General features: G+C 44.7%; 1 protein-coding gene across 4 annotated transcripts in view; it reads left to right on the plus strand.

Moving 5' to 3' along the window:
* Positions 1 to 16,338, plus strand: part of dom (domino helicase) — a 124,610-nt gene that overhangs the window by 29,162 nt on the left and 79,110 nt on the right. For all 4 annotated transcript variants that reach the window (XM_070534220.1, XM_070534221.1, XM_070534223.1 and 1 more), the window contains exons 6-12: positions 2,875 to 3,155; positions 6,626 to 6,797; positions 8,712 to 8,840; positions 9,394 to 9,536; positions 10,774 to 10,887; positions 13,722 to 13,899; positions 14,985 to 15,121. In XM_070534220.1, coding sequence (XP_070390321.1) covers positions 2,875 to 3,155; positions 6,626 to 6,797; positions 8,712 to 8,840; positions 9,394 to 9,536; positions 10,774 to 10,887; positions 13,722 to 13,899; positions 14,985 to 15,121 — 1,154 coding nt within the window. The remainder of the gene's footprint in view (positions 1 to 2,874; positions 3,156 to 6,625; positions 6,798 to 8,711; positions 8,841 to 9,393; positions 9,537 to 10,773; positions 10,888 to 13,721; positions 13,900 to 14,984; positions 15,122 to 16,338) is intronic.

Consider the following 16,338-nt stretch of genomic DNA (forward strand, 5'->3'; position numbering starts at 1 on the left):
ATTAATGTGGTGTGGGGCTCACTCAAGGAAAATGTCATGTAATAAAAAGAAAAGGCCTCATATAATGTGCGGTCACACATTGTTTAGCATGGTTTCTGGCCGTGTGACTTTGAAGATATGTTGTTGTCGGTGTACTCTACCACTGACATTTAGCTTATGAGTAGGGTCCTTCCTTGCATCCCTGAATGATTGGAAAAACACATTCCGGGTTTGTTATTTTAATCAGCTTTCACGTGTTCCATGGCACAGCAATCCAGGAGAAATTGTGCACGTTGGGAGTAACCTACGGACGTCATGCCTATAGCTTTGGTTTAGCTGCACACCTGCCAAGTTGTGTTTTTGTTGACATGCCCTAGTCTGCAAACATTTTTGTTCTAGCCCACTAGAAGGGTGCCGAACGTACGCCTGTTGCTTTAGTCGAAATGTCAAAGTGGCTTCATAGCATGATATACACTGTGGGGACACGCGACTCTCACACATCCCCCTCATACCTTCCGTATGCTGTAATCCGGCTTCACCGTGTGGCTTTGCGGCAGCGGTCGCTGTGCCTGCAGGGTAGTACGAGAGATGGTGCGTGTGTTGCTGTGCTAACGCCACCTAACGACAGGGTTACTTGGGCTCGAAAAGAAGGCTCTTCCTCTTCTTTAGCGAGGTCGGCAAGCGGCGCAGACGTTTCGCGCGTGCACCGATCCATGCTTCTGCGAGAGCGTCTCGTGGAATGGGTGATACGATTGTTCGATTGCGCCACCATTTGCGTGACCGTACGCGCGAACGACCAGGCGTTGGTGTTCAGCACGGGGCGAGCATATTCACTTATTATCCAGTCGTGGCGAGTCGGACTTCTGTGATGTGCCGCGCGCCCATCGGCATGTCTTGTGGACAGCAACTCGGCTAGCAGGCGTTGATCTATGAAAGGTGTAATAATGGTCCTTGTGATTGTTTGCACCACTGTGTTGTTGTTCCTTTGTCCCAAGAGCATGGGTGAGAACTCCACAACACACACGGAAAGTCATTTTATTAAAAATTAATGAAACTAGTTTTGGTAATTTGCCCAATGCCTCACTGATGCTCATAATGCCAGCTCCGCTATATTTATTGACTATTTCAATTAAAATTGTGACTATATGTGGCATATAGATACAGGCAAGTTATAAAACAAATGCATTCAGTACAATATCCGACTGTGCCAAGTCGGATTTCTGTCTGCGCCTTACACTTGTGCGAAAAGGTCAAATGGCATTTTCACCCCCGAGCACATGTGATGTTCTTTGCTGGAAAGGAGGTTTTCTTTCCATACTGGCTTGCACATTGTAGATGCACCTTGTAGGGACATGTGGAACAGCATCCTGCTTTTGCAACATATAGAGCAGCATGTATATAACACTCAGTATGTTTGCTTCTCGACTTTTTAGTCGTACTAAAACTTTGTTTTGATGGAGTATGCAGGTAAAAAATGGAGTGAAGTTCAGGAAAGAAACAGGATGTCACATACCTGGAAAGAGGAATTACGCTCAGGTGGATGACAATTCATTTTCACGAGAATTTATCCACCTTGCTGATGGTAACTGAGCTGCTATGGGGAGTGAAATTATTGCTGTGATAAATACTGTATGTACTTGACTCATAGAAGAACTGCACCCCCAACTTTCGAACCTGAAATTCAAAAAAGAAAATTCGAAGATGCTGACGAGACGAATGAAGAGAGTGTCGCAGCAGCTTGCGTGCATGCTCTTGGATTCTGAGTGCATGATATGCACTGTTGTTGGACACTGTTGTGAAAAGAGTTGACATCACAGCCATGTCCAACTCCACGGGGAGGGGGATTGAGGAATAGTGAGTACACTGCCAAACAGAACCTGAGCAACGGTGTATTAAATATGGCCACAAAAACTGGAGTGAAATGGCCCTCCCCACTGCCGTTTTTTTTTTGCTGTGGCAAGAAAATAAGTGCGGCTCTTGCAAAAGCAGAACGGGTACACGTGCTTAATAGCTTTTTTTATTTTTTTTTTATTATTTAAGAAATGTTCATTTTAAAAGGAATTCGTTCATGAACGTTACTCCCTGATTGCACAAATGGACATCTCTGTTCCTTCTGCAGATTGTCTGAGCTGTGCTAAGAGTACAAAATAATTATATGGTCACGGTGAAAATGCATGAGGCTATGACAAATTCTGCAACATTTGTGCATGCTGAATATATTTTTAGAAGTATGTGTTTATGTTTCTTTAAGGTTTGAAAGCATGAAATTCATGCCTGTGGCATACCACGATTTGCAAGTCAGTGGACAAATAGGTGTACAATGTCTGAACGATTGTAGGTGTCATTCCTAAAGTTATTGTTTAATAGTGTAGCAGCATGTTTCTTTACTACATATGCTTGTCTGTTATCAAAATGAGTTGGGTGTCATTAACAAGCACTATCTCTAATTTGTGGGGGGTACCTTCTTACTGCAATAGCCATTACAGGCTCATTTCCTTGCTTTTTAGGCGGCATCTATGGCTGGTATTGCACAAATATTACGGAAAATGCATGAGAAACTTGTAAGGTTTTTTTAGGGTTTGACTTGAGGTTGTCTTTTGGAGTGCCAAGGAGGTTGAGATCATAACCACAACAGGAAGATAGCTCGAATGGCCGGTTTGAACCCACAAGGATACTTGGTAGGAAACATTAGTAGATATCTATAAGCTGAAATAAATACACAGTAGCCGACCGATTTTCCGGACCTCGCGGGGACCGAAAAGTAGCCAGAAAAATCTAACAGTCCACTTGTTTTAAGGTAAACGCGATGATATGAGTGATCTGTCCTTGTTTATTTGCTGTTTTTCTTTGCCTATGAAAGTGTTCATTGTGGGCTGCTTGTCCCTCTTTGCTCAGATGAAGACTTCCAGCCGGATGCAAGCGACTCGGATGATGAAGAGACGATAGACCGCGAGGAGACAACGGCACCAACAGACCAAGAAGAGCAGAGTCGAGAGCTGGAGCTGCTCCAGAAAGAGAGTGAGCTGCCCATTGAGCAGCTGCTGGACTCGCTACCACCGGAAATTCTGGAGAGGCCAGCCTCGCCTCTTCCGCACACTAATGGCGGGGGCAACCACAAAGCTGACGAGGAGGAAGATGACGGCGGAAGCTCTGAACGATCGGGAAGCCCCATCGACGTGAGTGCTGGTTTGCCTTGGTGGTGGCAGTAGCCTCAGAATGTATTGCTTTAAAGGGACACTAACGAGCAATGCTTAAACGGTTTATTTGATTCTCGGTTTTATGTGCCAAAACCACGATCTCATCGTGATGCACACTGTAGTGGGGGATCCCGAATTAATTTTGACCCTTCTTGGGTCAATTCACACGATGGGACGGATCGCCGATTTAGCCTGCAGATGATCGAGACGTGGTGGAGCTGCAGCAGATCGTGTTGCTAGCCGTTTGCCTGCATCTTCATTGTGTATGGCGTGATTTCGTGGCTCTGAGATACTGTATTTACACGATTGTAAGTCGACCACTTTTTTAAAATTTGAAAGTCTGAAGTTGGGGGGCCGACTTACAGTCAAAACCAAAACATGGCCAAACCAAAAGCGAGACCAACGGGAGCTGATCCCGCATGTTAGTTCGCTTTTCTGAAGGGTTTTTCAACATTTTTGAGAGTTTTACACTGCACACAACACTCGTGGTTAGGGTGTCGATAGTTGATGGAAGCGCCGCTGTTCTCATTTGCGGCGGCACCCTCAGAACGGTGGCGCTTGCAAGGAGTATCGGTAGTTCATGGAAGAGCAGACATCGCTCGCGGGTTTCTCTTTCTCTGTTGAAAGGCATCGGCATTAGTTTGACGCGTTCCATTTGACTGCCGGCTACATGCTACTTCCATGCTTCCCCAGTCGTCATGAGTGCTCCAGGCCCACTAATCTTTCGGCACTCGTTCACAGCAGCATTCAAGAGTGCTGCCGAAGAAACAAATCACTGCGCAGCGGGCCGCAATTTCGATGTTTCTGAACGGTTGGTGCGAGAGTGGCGACTGCAGCGAAGTGAAATTTTCACCTGTGACGGCAAGTGAGAAGTTTCCCACGTGCCGAAGTCTGGACGCTTTCTGGAGCTGTAGGCTAACTTGCGGCGTACGTCGCTGAAGTGCGTGATCGGTCCCTGCCAGTGAAGTGCGTCATGGTCATGAAACAAGTCCGCCGTGAGTACGAGTGGCTGGCGGCAGAAGACAACGAAATTACGCCAACCGGACCTGTCAAAAGAGCCTCCCTGACTGGTGTGTGTGGTTGGGTGCATTCGGCATGGGCTGCTATCCCACAAGATGTCGTGGTGCGGTTGTTTGCCAAATGTGAAATTTTGCTGGACGACGACGCGCTGTGGGATCGCAGCAATGATGGTGATGGAAGCACTAGTGAAGACGAGTATTCCACTCATCATGTCGGCTACTAATAAATTTTCGTTATCGAATGCGCCCTCGGGTATGCTCCTTCTTTGTTTTTTTTTTTTCCCTGTCACGTAATATTGGGGGGGGTTGACTTACATCCAAGTCGACTTACAATCGTGTAAATACAGTATGTCATGCTGATTTGGTGACGGAATCAGTAATCTGTCGAGCGAACGTTTTTGTGGCTGCCAGGGCTGGGATTGAACTCGCAACCTCGTGCTTAGCAGCACGATGCCTTAGCCACTAAGCTACTGCAGCAGATCAAACAAATTGATAACTCAGCGCAGGTGCGTCAATGTGAAGTTACAGATTGCAAGTTATTCATAGGGTTTCACTGGCGTTTCCCGTAGCTTGTGCAATTGATTTGTGTTGTTGAAGGGATACTACTAAAGAAGAACACACTCAGTTAGGTTGATAAAGTACTTTTTCGAAGCATTTTTAAAATTTCATAATAACAGTTCCATTACTAGAAAATAAAATAATGGCTTAACTTCCATTTTCAAAGGGACTGTGTACTAATTTTTATTGTACCCATTTTTTATTTATTGCAATGGGAAGCTTGCTGGTCAGAGCGTCCAATTGTACAGCGGTAACATGGAAAACGCTGTGGAACATTTTTTATCTGAATTTTTCAGTCAGGAGCGAGTATGTTTTGTGCTGAAAACATGCTAGAAACAGTAATAGGTGTGCGTGATAGTGGTTGTACGCCGGCATTGGTAACGAGCATCTGATGAGTGCTGCCCAAGCTGTAAGAAATTTATAGTTTGTTTATCAAGCTGATGTTCCTGTGGTTTCTTTTCCGAATGGTTGAATTATTTCTACATAAATAGCTACCTACTTTTGTGGTTTTTCCGACCAACTGGTTTGGTCATGTACAAGTCGAGGATCTTTTTTTTTACTTTGTGATACGTATAAAGTACAAATTGGTAGTAATATAACAACTGCATTAATAAACAATAAATATGCAGTAGCTAATAACAGCAGATTTATTAACAGCAATCTCATATATACTACATCCAGAATTTCAAGGTTTCATTGTTAGTTTGCACCACTTAACGTTTTTTGCAATTGCCTGTGCCCATTTACCTACTTAAGTTGCGAACAACATGCTCAATTCTATTACTATAGATCATGGTAATTTCCTTTCCACCAACGTCCCGCTACACGTTCTTGGCAGTTGTCCGTCTCTTAAATTACTTGCCCAAAGCCAAGTGTTGGTAGACATCTTGTGTGACATGAATTTCAAATTACTTATTCTACGGATGGGCGAATAGTGAATTTGAGATTCGAAGGGAATTCAAAGCGAATAGTAATTTGGACAAATAATCTTGAATGGAATAGTTCGAATAGTACCTTATTTACTCGAATCTAAAGTGAACTTCTATTCCGATAAAATAAGTTCAAAAAATTGCATGTGCGATAGAATCGAGTACGACCCTAAACCTGCGTTACCATATTGCCATTGGCATTTCAAGATGGCTGCTTCGTACACGCTTTGAGCCTAGCTGCCGTAGCTTTTCTCCATGTGCTGTAGTTTGTGTGCTTAGGTTAGTGCGCCGTCCATTTTCCCATTTTCTGTGTTTGCTCTGTCAGCATGGAAGTGCCGACTACGAAGACACGCAGTGCTGCAATTAAGAGGAAGCTTTAGCTTGGGTGCTCCTATCTAAATACATGTAAAAAGCGAATTCGTTTTTCTTGGTAACCGCTGCACCAAATTTGACGAGGTTTGTTGCAGTTAAAAGAAAAAAATTAAAATCTAGTGACTGTTGGTTTCGAGTTTCTTTATTTAGGTAGTACATTTTTCATTAATAATTGGCAAAATCGCAAATCTTCAAAAAACAAAACTGTCAAGTTTAGAACTCGAACTCAGCAATAAAAAAAAAAGGTTAACGAGAACCGCAGCTTCCACACTGCTTTTGTGCAAAGTAGAAACAGGATTTGCTGATTCATTCACTAACTAAAAGCATGATGTTGTAAACATGTCTTTACTGTTTCTTTTTTCTTTTTTGACCTCCTCAGTAATTCAACATTCCGTTCATTCGGACCTTTTCTTCGGTTCCTTGAAATTTGAATTAATGGGGTTTTACTGTAAAACTAATGCCGTTCATTGTATGACCTCATTTAGACTACTTGTTGGTCCGTTAGTCTCAGTTCTGGGAGATGCCATTCCTAACTGAACTACACTGTTCACACAACTCTTGCTTTGTGCAGGTGGAATCGACCAAGGCAGATGAGGAGGTGGACGGTGCGGACGAGGCGGATGGTGGAGACGACGACTTTCAGGTGGAGGACGAGGAAGATGACGAGGAGACCCTTGAAGAGCAGGAGGAGCAGGAGAAGACCGTAGACCACAAGGAGGAGCTGAAGGAGCTCATGATGGAAGGTGCGTGGGCTGCGGCCACTGTTTACCGTTGGTCTCCCTCCTAAAATTACCAGAGAAGAGTCTGTTGGTGTGATTGTCTGGTTATCATGGAAATGGCTGGTAGTAAATGGGGTTGTCCAATGTTTGTACTCGAGGCTTCAGGTGACCTTGTTGCGTTATTTATTACACTCTCTCTAACCAGATTTCTGAGCTGTTAAGTTTTTTCCCAATGCCTAAAGTCAATAAGTTTCTGTGAAAGTGAGTTATTGCAAATTGTTGTGTGTGCAGTGCAGTGAACCATTCCCCTCACAACCATATCAAAAAGAACGAAAAATGCAATCGTTCTAACAAATGAACCCTATATCTGGACTGCTGTAAAAAAAAAAAAAGCAAACGTACCTTCGTAACGTTGAGCCCGAATCTATCTGCACTCAAAAACTCCTCCATCGAAGCACCACCTGTTTCATCGACTGTAGCGACATGCTCCCAGAGCTCGGGAATGTCAGCGGCTTCCACCATGTTGGGTTTTACTATCATGTCAGGTTTTGCCCTGGTTCACCTAGCCTGGAAAATGGTGGAAATGATGGAAAAAGGTGCCTAATCCCTTTTCCATTGATAAGCATGGCCACTGGTTCCAGCCCTCATGATTGTGGTGATTCCCAGTTTTCAGAATTGTTTGTCGATATCATTGACGGCGCTAGATCAAAATTTACAGCTTCGTCTCAAGCAACACAGCCTTGCGCTTTATCAATGCCTTCGTCTACAAACTGGGCTGTCTGTTGCTTCAGGGCTGCTTCCGTGACGCATTTACGCACTCACTGTGAGAGAGAGATTGCAGAAAGGGTGGGCGTCACTGCTCCGCTACGCTTCTCACTGTTCTCTCTTTCTCTGGATGTGTATGGAGCACGATGCAGGATGCAGATGCGAAGCAGCTGGCGCATTCGTGTATTGTGCCACTCTGTGGCTTTCACAATCGGTGCTTGGCACAGTAATGATGGCAGACGCGAACTCTGAAAAGCAAACTTTTCTCCCTGTGTGTCTGTATCTCGTATCCCTGAAAGTGGTGAACTGAGAATGCGGCCCCTTCGCACAAACGTGTTCCGTGACACTGAATCCACACGTGATGCCTGTTGGGTGATACTCAAACTAGCTTTCTTGAAGCAAGGGATACATATTCTCATGCGACTGCTCCATCATGGCCACTTGTGTGGTAGCCAACACTGCGGCTGCCATCTCAAGTGCCATAAACAAGTGGGAAAATATGGATTTCTTAGTTTTTGCTGTACTTTTCTGACCATGCCACAGAGTATGCACTGTGCTAGGTACGCAAAAGCCGTCGTCACATCTTAGTAGAGACATGCAGTCGTGCCATTTAATATGGGTGATCAGCAAACAAGATGGTGGCCATGACATGTTTTCGGTGCACACAATTGCTTCTGGCACCTGGTTGTTGCAGATGAAAATGGGGTTGGCCCCTCAAGTGTGCTGTGAGGGCATTGAATTGAAGTGGGGAGAACGTACATTTGAGCACTTTTTGTACTACGTCTGTGCTTTTTGTTGATAATATGCGGGGTAGCATTCCTGCATATTTCATTAATGCGGGATTGCGGTTCAGCAGCATTTTGTTGTCAAGAGATGTACAGTGCATTAAATGCTATCGCCTTTGCCAGGAACACGAAAATATTTCGTTACCGCGAGAATTTCATTGAAATAGGACTTCGTTATTTTAGGTTTCAACTGTAATTTCAAGTGCACCATTCTTTCAATAAAACAAATAGCTTTATTTAATATTTGGCAATTTGCTTACATTTGCAACAATCGTCATTGGTTTCGGCATATATATATATATATATATATATATATATATATATATATATATATATATATATATATATATATATATATATATATATATGTATATTTACTGTCTTTCAGGAGAAATGCCACTGGATGCCTTGTATGAAAAGTATGGTGGTGCGTACGCCAGTGATGCTGAGGTGCCAAATGCTGGTGGGAGCTCTGGTGAAGAGGAGGAGGATGACGACGCTGCTGACAACGAAAGAGGCAAGTTGCCTGCTTTTCTTCATCGGGAGGGCTTGTGCCCTCTGAGGTTTGCAGCCAAACATACTACACTTGCACAAATTGATCTTTATTTTTTTTTCCCCTTCTGCATTTTTCAGCCTGAGAGTATGGTCACACTCTAACTTCGATGTAATGAACACATATATAATGAATTATCAGACATATAGAAATTAATCTAAAATGTTTCTCACTTATGTTGGTGTGTAATAAATACAGTAGAACGTCATTGATATGTTCCCATTACATACTTTTTCCTGGCTGCCAGGGCCTTTGTTTCACCCAGAAAAATAGTAAGATTGTATTGAAAATATTCATTTCAAGAACACTAGTTAGTTAAAATTAACAACCCTTCACCATGTCATCTCTCATAGCTCTAGTATTGCTTTGGGGTGATAAACCGCATGAATCAATCAATGGTGTATCTGTCGTTGGCCTTTGAGTGCTGCCATGCTTCTGATTGTGACAGACCAACTAACACGAACTGCTAATTTGTCAGCTAGTCTGATTTGGCTGCGGCGGTGTCTGTTGTTTGCAGATTCGGAAAACTCTGATGAAGAGATGGACGAGGAGGAAGAGGAGGAGGACATGGACACATCGAGCGAGGGGGAGGTGCAGGAAGACATTGGCATGGAGTACCTGATCAACCCTATGTCGGATGAAGTCGACTCCGAAGTGAAGGTGAGCCCCGGCCTTTTGCTTCTTCCTCAGGTTTGTAGCAGTTACAAAGGAGAAGGTCAATTTGGCTCTATGGTTGCTTAGTTTGCACTTCATATTGTTTACTTTCTGTGGTCTTATCAACTTGCTGGAAGGCAGTGAGGTAGCAACAATTTTGTACAGTCGACTTCCATTAATTCGGCCTTGACGGGGCCAGCAGCATTGTCCGAATTTATCCGGCAGGTCGAATTAATCAAGATGCAGAAGAAATGGCAAAGCACACTGCTGATTCATTTGTCTTTATTTGCCTGATTATAACAAGTCCCCAAACCAAACGTGTGCCTGCTTTCTGTGTGTCAAAAGTAGAAAGCAGTCAGGTTATTCTAAAGCCAGCGTCATTGCACAATTGTTGAGGTTAGCTTCGCCGTCGTGCAGCCATGTTTAGCAGTAAAGCATATGAAGGCTGCGATGGCAGTTTTGGTTTTGTATCCGATTTCACCGTGTAAACAATTTTCAGCTCAACTTTCCTGGAAAATAAAGAAAAAGGTATATATTAAAATCGGGTAAATTGTCAGCTATTGTTATTAATTGAAAATCTTCCCAGGGGAAGCAGAAATACATGGTTTTGATTGGAGATTGTCATATCCTTAAAGAATTCACTGTCCCCTAAGCTCCGCATAGAGATGCTTCCACTAAAGGGGCCGCTATTGAAGTCACAATAGGAGTCATGCGAATGCATGCTCATGGGCCAAGTTCTAATCATCCGGTTAAGGTCAATTTTAAAATCAAGGTAACGAAAGATTGGGCCTATATAAACGCGTGGGCGCTGGCTGGGACCTTTGGTCAGGCTTGAATAGTGAAAAATCAAATGAACCGCAGTCGAATTTGCGGAAATCTACCCTATTGTAGAGCACTGTAGCACTGGTTTTAAAAAGGCAGACGCAGAGAATGCAGATGCAAGAGGAACAGGAAATAGATAATTAAAACACCAGTTCTGTCTGTGTTTTTTTTTTACATTAACTTGTTTCAATTATGGAATCCAACTCACTCAGTTTTCTGTCATGGAAACTGGGAGCACTGTGTCTTTAACCCCCCCCCCCCCCCCCCCCCCACAGGAGCGTGTTGGGTTGGGTATGTTTGCAATATTGTGCAGGGCTGTGCTGTGCATGACCTCCTGTGCATCGGCATGTGTACTGGTCTAGTTGTGTTTGTTGTAGCCGTTTTCCCGTTCTTCATCATTGGCTCACGCGTGTTTGTGTAGGCGGAGAATGTGACTGAGGATGCATCGGGCAAGGGCCCCACCAAAGAAATCACCGACATTGCGGCCACTGCCCAGAGTTTCCAGCCCAAGGGGAACACCCTTTCCACCACGCAGGTGAGGGGCACTCCCTTTCTTGCAAAGCTCAACGGAGGTGTGCCAGTATGCTTAGGACTGCACTGCGAAATGCATCTCTGCATTAGCTGTATCTGTAAGCTAGCTACAGGTGGACCTAGCTGTAGTAGCATGTTCCTTTTTCATTCATTTTCATTTCCCCTTTCTTTTTTTACTACATTTGAATTGAATAGAGAAGTTAAGCATTTAACCCTTTAAGGGGGTACGCGGGGATCAGATCACGAAAATCTCCAAAAAGATCGATTTTTGGCAACGACGCGATTCGGTATCTGCAATGCCTTATCTACATTGTATCAAAATGGTTTGACTGAAAACGCGCTAAAAGTGGCCGAAAAAAATTAATTTATCAGTGCGTAGGGCGAGAAAACGGCTTAAAATCGCGTAGAATCATCGCAGTTCGCGGAGCCCTAACTCGTCTTTCCCGCCACCGTACGCCGCCATCTAGGTATCGTTCGAAAGCTCGAAGTTTCGCCATTCCGTTTCTGAATTCTTCGGTCGTCGCCATCTTGTAACAAACACACAAACACAAAAGAAGCGCGGGTCTGCTAGAGGCGGTCACACGGGCCTTGCGATGAAAGCGGGCCTCCGATTGGTTGCCGTACTGAAAGGCGTCTCGCCATTGGTTGCTGCTGCAGCAGCGGGGAAGCTGGCAGCCATGGCGGACCGCAGTTGTCTGCTTTGAAAACCACGCCGGCGTCTTTCTTCATTTGACACTCGCAGAATTCGGATTTATGAAAGCTCCCAGGTCAGCGATGGATCGTCGCTCGTTCGAAAAGAACTTTTAAATGAAGCATGCCTTCGGAAAACGGAAGCACAAGCCTTCTACGGTGAGAGCAAGACGGCGGCCAGCGGGGGAAGCGGAGAACCCGACCGAACACGCGGATAACGTGCCGCGTTATCTTGCACCGTGCGATTCCAGCAGCGAAGCCGACAATCGCACTGTGAGATCGACATTGATAACCAAGCCACCGGAAGACGTGCCAACGGAGGCTCTCGCACCTGTGCGTACGGCCGCGCGAGTCGGCAAGCGAGCCCGCGTTGTTGGAGGCGACGCGGGTCGAAGGTCTCCATCTCCGGCAGAGCTGGTGTGCGTTTCCGATGCATCGTGCGACAGGGACACGCAGCCTGCGAGTGAGCCCCAACCGTCGACGAGCTACATACTGTATGGTGACTCAAGGCTCACCAGACGAATCGTCGCACGATTCAGACGCTCCTCGAGCCGCGTTTTGTGTCAGCGGTGACTGCAGAAGCGCAGGCATGCAGCGTTCGCGACTCCCTTCGCGCAGTGTCCGCGACTGAGCGGAAGCAGCAATGCCAAGAACAAATTTCGGCCCCTTGTGACTGTGAGTTCATTATTATGCCTGTTTCCGCGATGAACTCTTTGATCGCAAAAACTGTGCCCAAGATGCCAACAGCGTTCTGTGGGTGTACACTGCGATACCAGGCTCGGTCTGGCAATGAAAATGGTGGTCATGCACTACTCCAGACGGCGCAAGAAAAGGATAAATAACGCCTGAAGTAGGCATCCAAAGCCCACCAAACAATGAGGCAAAGGTGTAAGAAGATGCCTGACAGCAATGATTCAAAATATTACAGCCCTGGTGCTTTTTAATAAATTTGCAGTGCTTTTAAAACTTTGCAGCCAGTTTTCTCAATTGCATCTTTTTTGTCAATCACCTCGCTCGTGAAAAGCGTAGCACAACAATGGCTGGACCGATTTGGGCCCAGTTTGTTTTGCTGTGATCCACAAGCTGTGCTTTACTTAAAGACAGTCTTGAAATGTTTCTTTATTTTTCCATTATTTAATTATTTTACAATTACTACATGGCTTCATGCAGTGAAACACAGTCATGTGCATGTTATGTTGAGCAAAAAATTATTAGCGCACTAAAAAAAAAAATCGAACACTGTCTTGATGTAGATTAAACATCTGGGCAAACATGCAAAGTATTCCCAGCTCCCTATCACGTTTCGTTACTGTGCCAGGCTTTCCACAAGCAAGGAACTTATAAATTCTTATAAAACAAAAACTAATTAAGATATCCTAATGAAATTTTAGATTTGTCTCTTTATTGCAATGTGCAGCGTGTGTGCCAAATTTCAGCCCTTTCTGTCAAGAAACAAAAAAGTTAGTTCTGATCCCCTCCTCCCCCCTTAAAGACAAGACATGTACAGACGCCCAAATCTTTAACTGGCGTGCGCGAGCGGCGATTTTTCGGTGTGTCAGCGCCGTGTGACGGGGCGAGGCTGGAAACAGTCTGAAGCTAAGCGCATGCGGACAAAGCCCGCTCAGCTGGGCCAATCGTCTGCTAGGCTGTTTCTAGCCTCGCCCCGTCATACGGCGCTGACGCCCGGAAAAGTCCCCGCTCGCGCACGCCAGTTAAAGATTTGGGCGCCTGTACATAACCTCAAATGTGTGTTTATTCTTCATCTGGAAAATAGACAGAGAATAGCATAACTAACGAAGTACAATTCCAGGCCATGGGGGCCCTCTACTGCAGCGTCTCTCATAGTCACAGTGCTGCTTTAGGATGTTAGTCAGTCAGTCAATCAATCAATCAATCAATCAATCAATCAATCAATCAATCAATCAGTCAGTCAGTCAGTCAGTCAATCAATCAATCATTCGGTCGGTCAGTCAATCAGTCAATTAATCAATCAATCAATCAACCAATCAATCAATATTGTCCATCATTTTCTAGCACGTTTTAATTTTATTTTGTATCATGAACCAGCTTGTCCAACAACGTCTTGTTAAGATTTGGGGTCTGCTCATTCGTAACACTTCATTTTTTTTTTTTTTCAACAATCTGCAGGTCCAAACAAAGGTCCCCTGGTTGTTGAAGCACAGCTTGCGAGAGTACCAGCACATTGGTCTTGACTGGCTCGTGACCATGCACGACAAGAAGCTGAACGGCATCTTGGCTGATGAAATGGGCCTGGGAAAAACCATCCAGACAATCTCCCTGTTGGCGCACATGGCTTGTGATAAAGGTGTGTTCTTCTCACGTTACGTTCCTTGTTGATGATGCTACGCACTCTTCACATCATTGTAGCATCATCAACAAATCACAAACACCTTTCACAAGTAATAAGTAGAACATCACAATCTCGCTCCGCTATTTATCCAGTCTCCGATGGTGGTGTAGCACTTGCACTTAGCGTACACACCAATATCACGCGAACACTACATGAATTAGGAAAAGTGAAAACAAAAGAAAGAATTATAGCTGGCCCTAACTTCCATTGGTTTCGATTGTTCTTAACAGTACATATTTACAGCGCAGGGAGTTGTCTAGGTGGCAGTTTGATAGAAACAGACTTCTGTTTCTGGCTCAGAGACACTAAGTGAAAAGAGTTATTGCTTGATATAACAAAAGTCATATGGCTCAATGCTTCCTAAATGTTGTCTGTTTTATTGCACTAACTGCATTTGAACTCAACAAATGCCTCGAGTTTTTCTTTGAGTGGTTCTTGAGGTTAAAAGTTTTTTTGGATGACCATCTTGGAATAGCAAATCAAAACACTTTTGATGTCCTTTTTTTTTTTAACTGTCCTGTCGTTTAACATGGGAAGAGACATTGGTAAGGGATACACCTATAACAGCTGCGTTACCTCAGTGACTATGGCATTACGCTGCTGAGCTTGAGACTGCACGCTTTTTCCCGGTCGCGGCTGCCACATTCTAATCGGAGCGGAATGTAAAAACGCTTGTGTACTGTGCATTAAGTGCACATTAAATAATCCCAGGCGATCATAATTGACCCGGAGTCCCTCCACTACAGCATGCATCATAATCAGATTGTGGACAAGATTGTGGATTGTGGATTGTAGACTTGGGCAATGAATACATGATTGGAGAACATGTGAAAGCAGAGCTTGGTGACACATCGGGGCAAACAGTGCAATGCTCACACCCGTTGTCTCTGATGATGCTAATGGCCCTAGTGGAGCATCCTTGCCAGCCTGCTTGTGGTTTGTCATAGTCTTTCAGTTTTGTGTTACTATTCGTCTCTCCTCTTGCTCTTTTTTTCCATTGAGGTTGCTAAGGGTGTGTTGTTACGTGTGCGTGCGTGCAGGAATCTGGGGTCCCCACCTCATTGTGGTGCCTACCAGTGTGATGCTCAACTGGGAAATGGAGTTCAAAAAGTGGTGCCCGGCTTTCAAGATCCTCACCTACTATGGTATCCCAAAGGAGCGCAAGCAGAAGCGACAGGTGTGTGCACTGGGGTGTGAAAACGGGAGTGCGCCTTTCTTGTCTTGTTTAGGGGTGGATGTGCATGTATTTTAAACTTTTGAATAACAAATGCAATATTATGTTTGGCCCTCCAATTGAATAGCCACTATGTGAAAATTTAAATGATTTTCTGTGAGTCTTTAAATACTGTATCTACTTGAATCTAGGCCGGCCCCGATTCTAAGCCGAACCCCTTGAAAGTCCGAAGCCAGGGCAGGGCAGGGCTGGGTGGGTGGGCAAAAACAAGGAAATCCATGTCCTATGGATGTGGAATTGTTCATGGTGCTTGAGATGGTGGGCGCAGCATGGAGTGCCATGCATCAGGCCGAGATTGAGCGATCGTTCGTGAATTTGTATCCCTTGCTTTAAGAACACTGGTTTTGGTGCCACTCGACTGGCATTGTGTGCGGTTTTGGCACTGGATGTAGTTTTGTGCAGAGAGGCCGTAATCTCGATCGGTCGATGGCCCTTGGGTACACGAGATACGATCGCTTTCGTGCTTGGCACGGGACGCGTTGGTGCCTGTGGCTGGCAATGTGTGCTGGAGAAATCCTGCTGCGTGCGGGAAGCACTGTTGCTCTGCGTCTGGTGCTTAGTTGGGCAAAATATCAAGTGATTGTATCTTCGAAAGCAACCGACTGAGAATGCTGTTCCACGGCAGTGCTGCCACTGCTGATAGACACATGTGGCGCACTTTGTGCTGTGGGCAGTGCGGTTCTATATCCTCGAGCGAGCTTGCCAAAGTAGGGTAACAGAGTTTTAATGCTAAAGTTTCGTTCTGCGATGCATTACCTATCTGTGCTGTCTCATTTTGCAACCACCAAATTCTTGGGAAAGTGAATTTTTTTTCGCATTCAATTTCGTTATTGCGAGGCTCAGCTGTATTGGTCAGTCAAGCACATTTAGGTGTGCGCTCTTGATTTGAACCAAAATGGCCAGGCTTAAAAAATAAAAATAAAATAAATATAAAAATAAATAAAAAATTGTGGCACCTTTGGTTCCCAAACTTTTGCTCGTGTCTGTACATACCGTATTTACTCGCATAATGATCGCACTCGCGTAATGATCGCACCCCTAAAATTTGTCGTCAAAATTCGATTTTTTTTATTTCCCGCGTAATGATCGCACCCCGAACTTGCTGCAGCGATATGTCGTGTGCTAAGTCTAGCGAATAATGATCGCGCTTACCACCTGTC

Source organism: Dermacentor albipictus, chromosome 2, assembly GCF_038994185.2.
Source record: "Dermacentor albipictus isolate Rhodes 1998 colony chromosome 2, USDA_Dalb.pri_finalv2, whole genome shotgun sequence".
NCBI classification, from domain to species: domain Eukaryota; kingdom Metazoa; phylum Arthropoda; class Arachnida; order Ixodida; family Ixodidae; genus Dermacentor; species Dermacentor albipictus.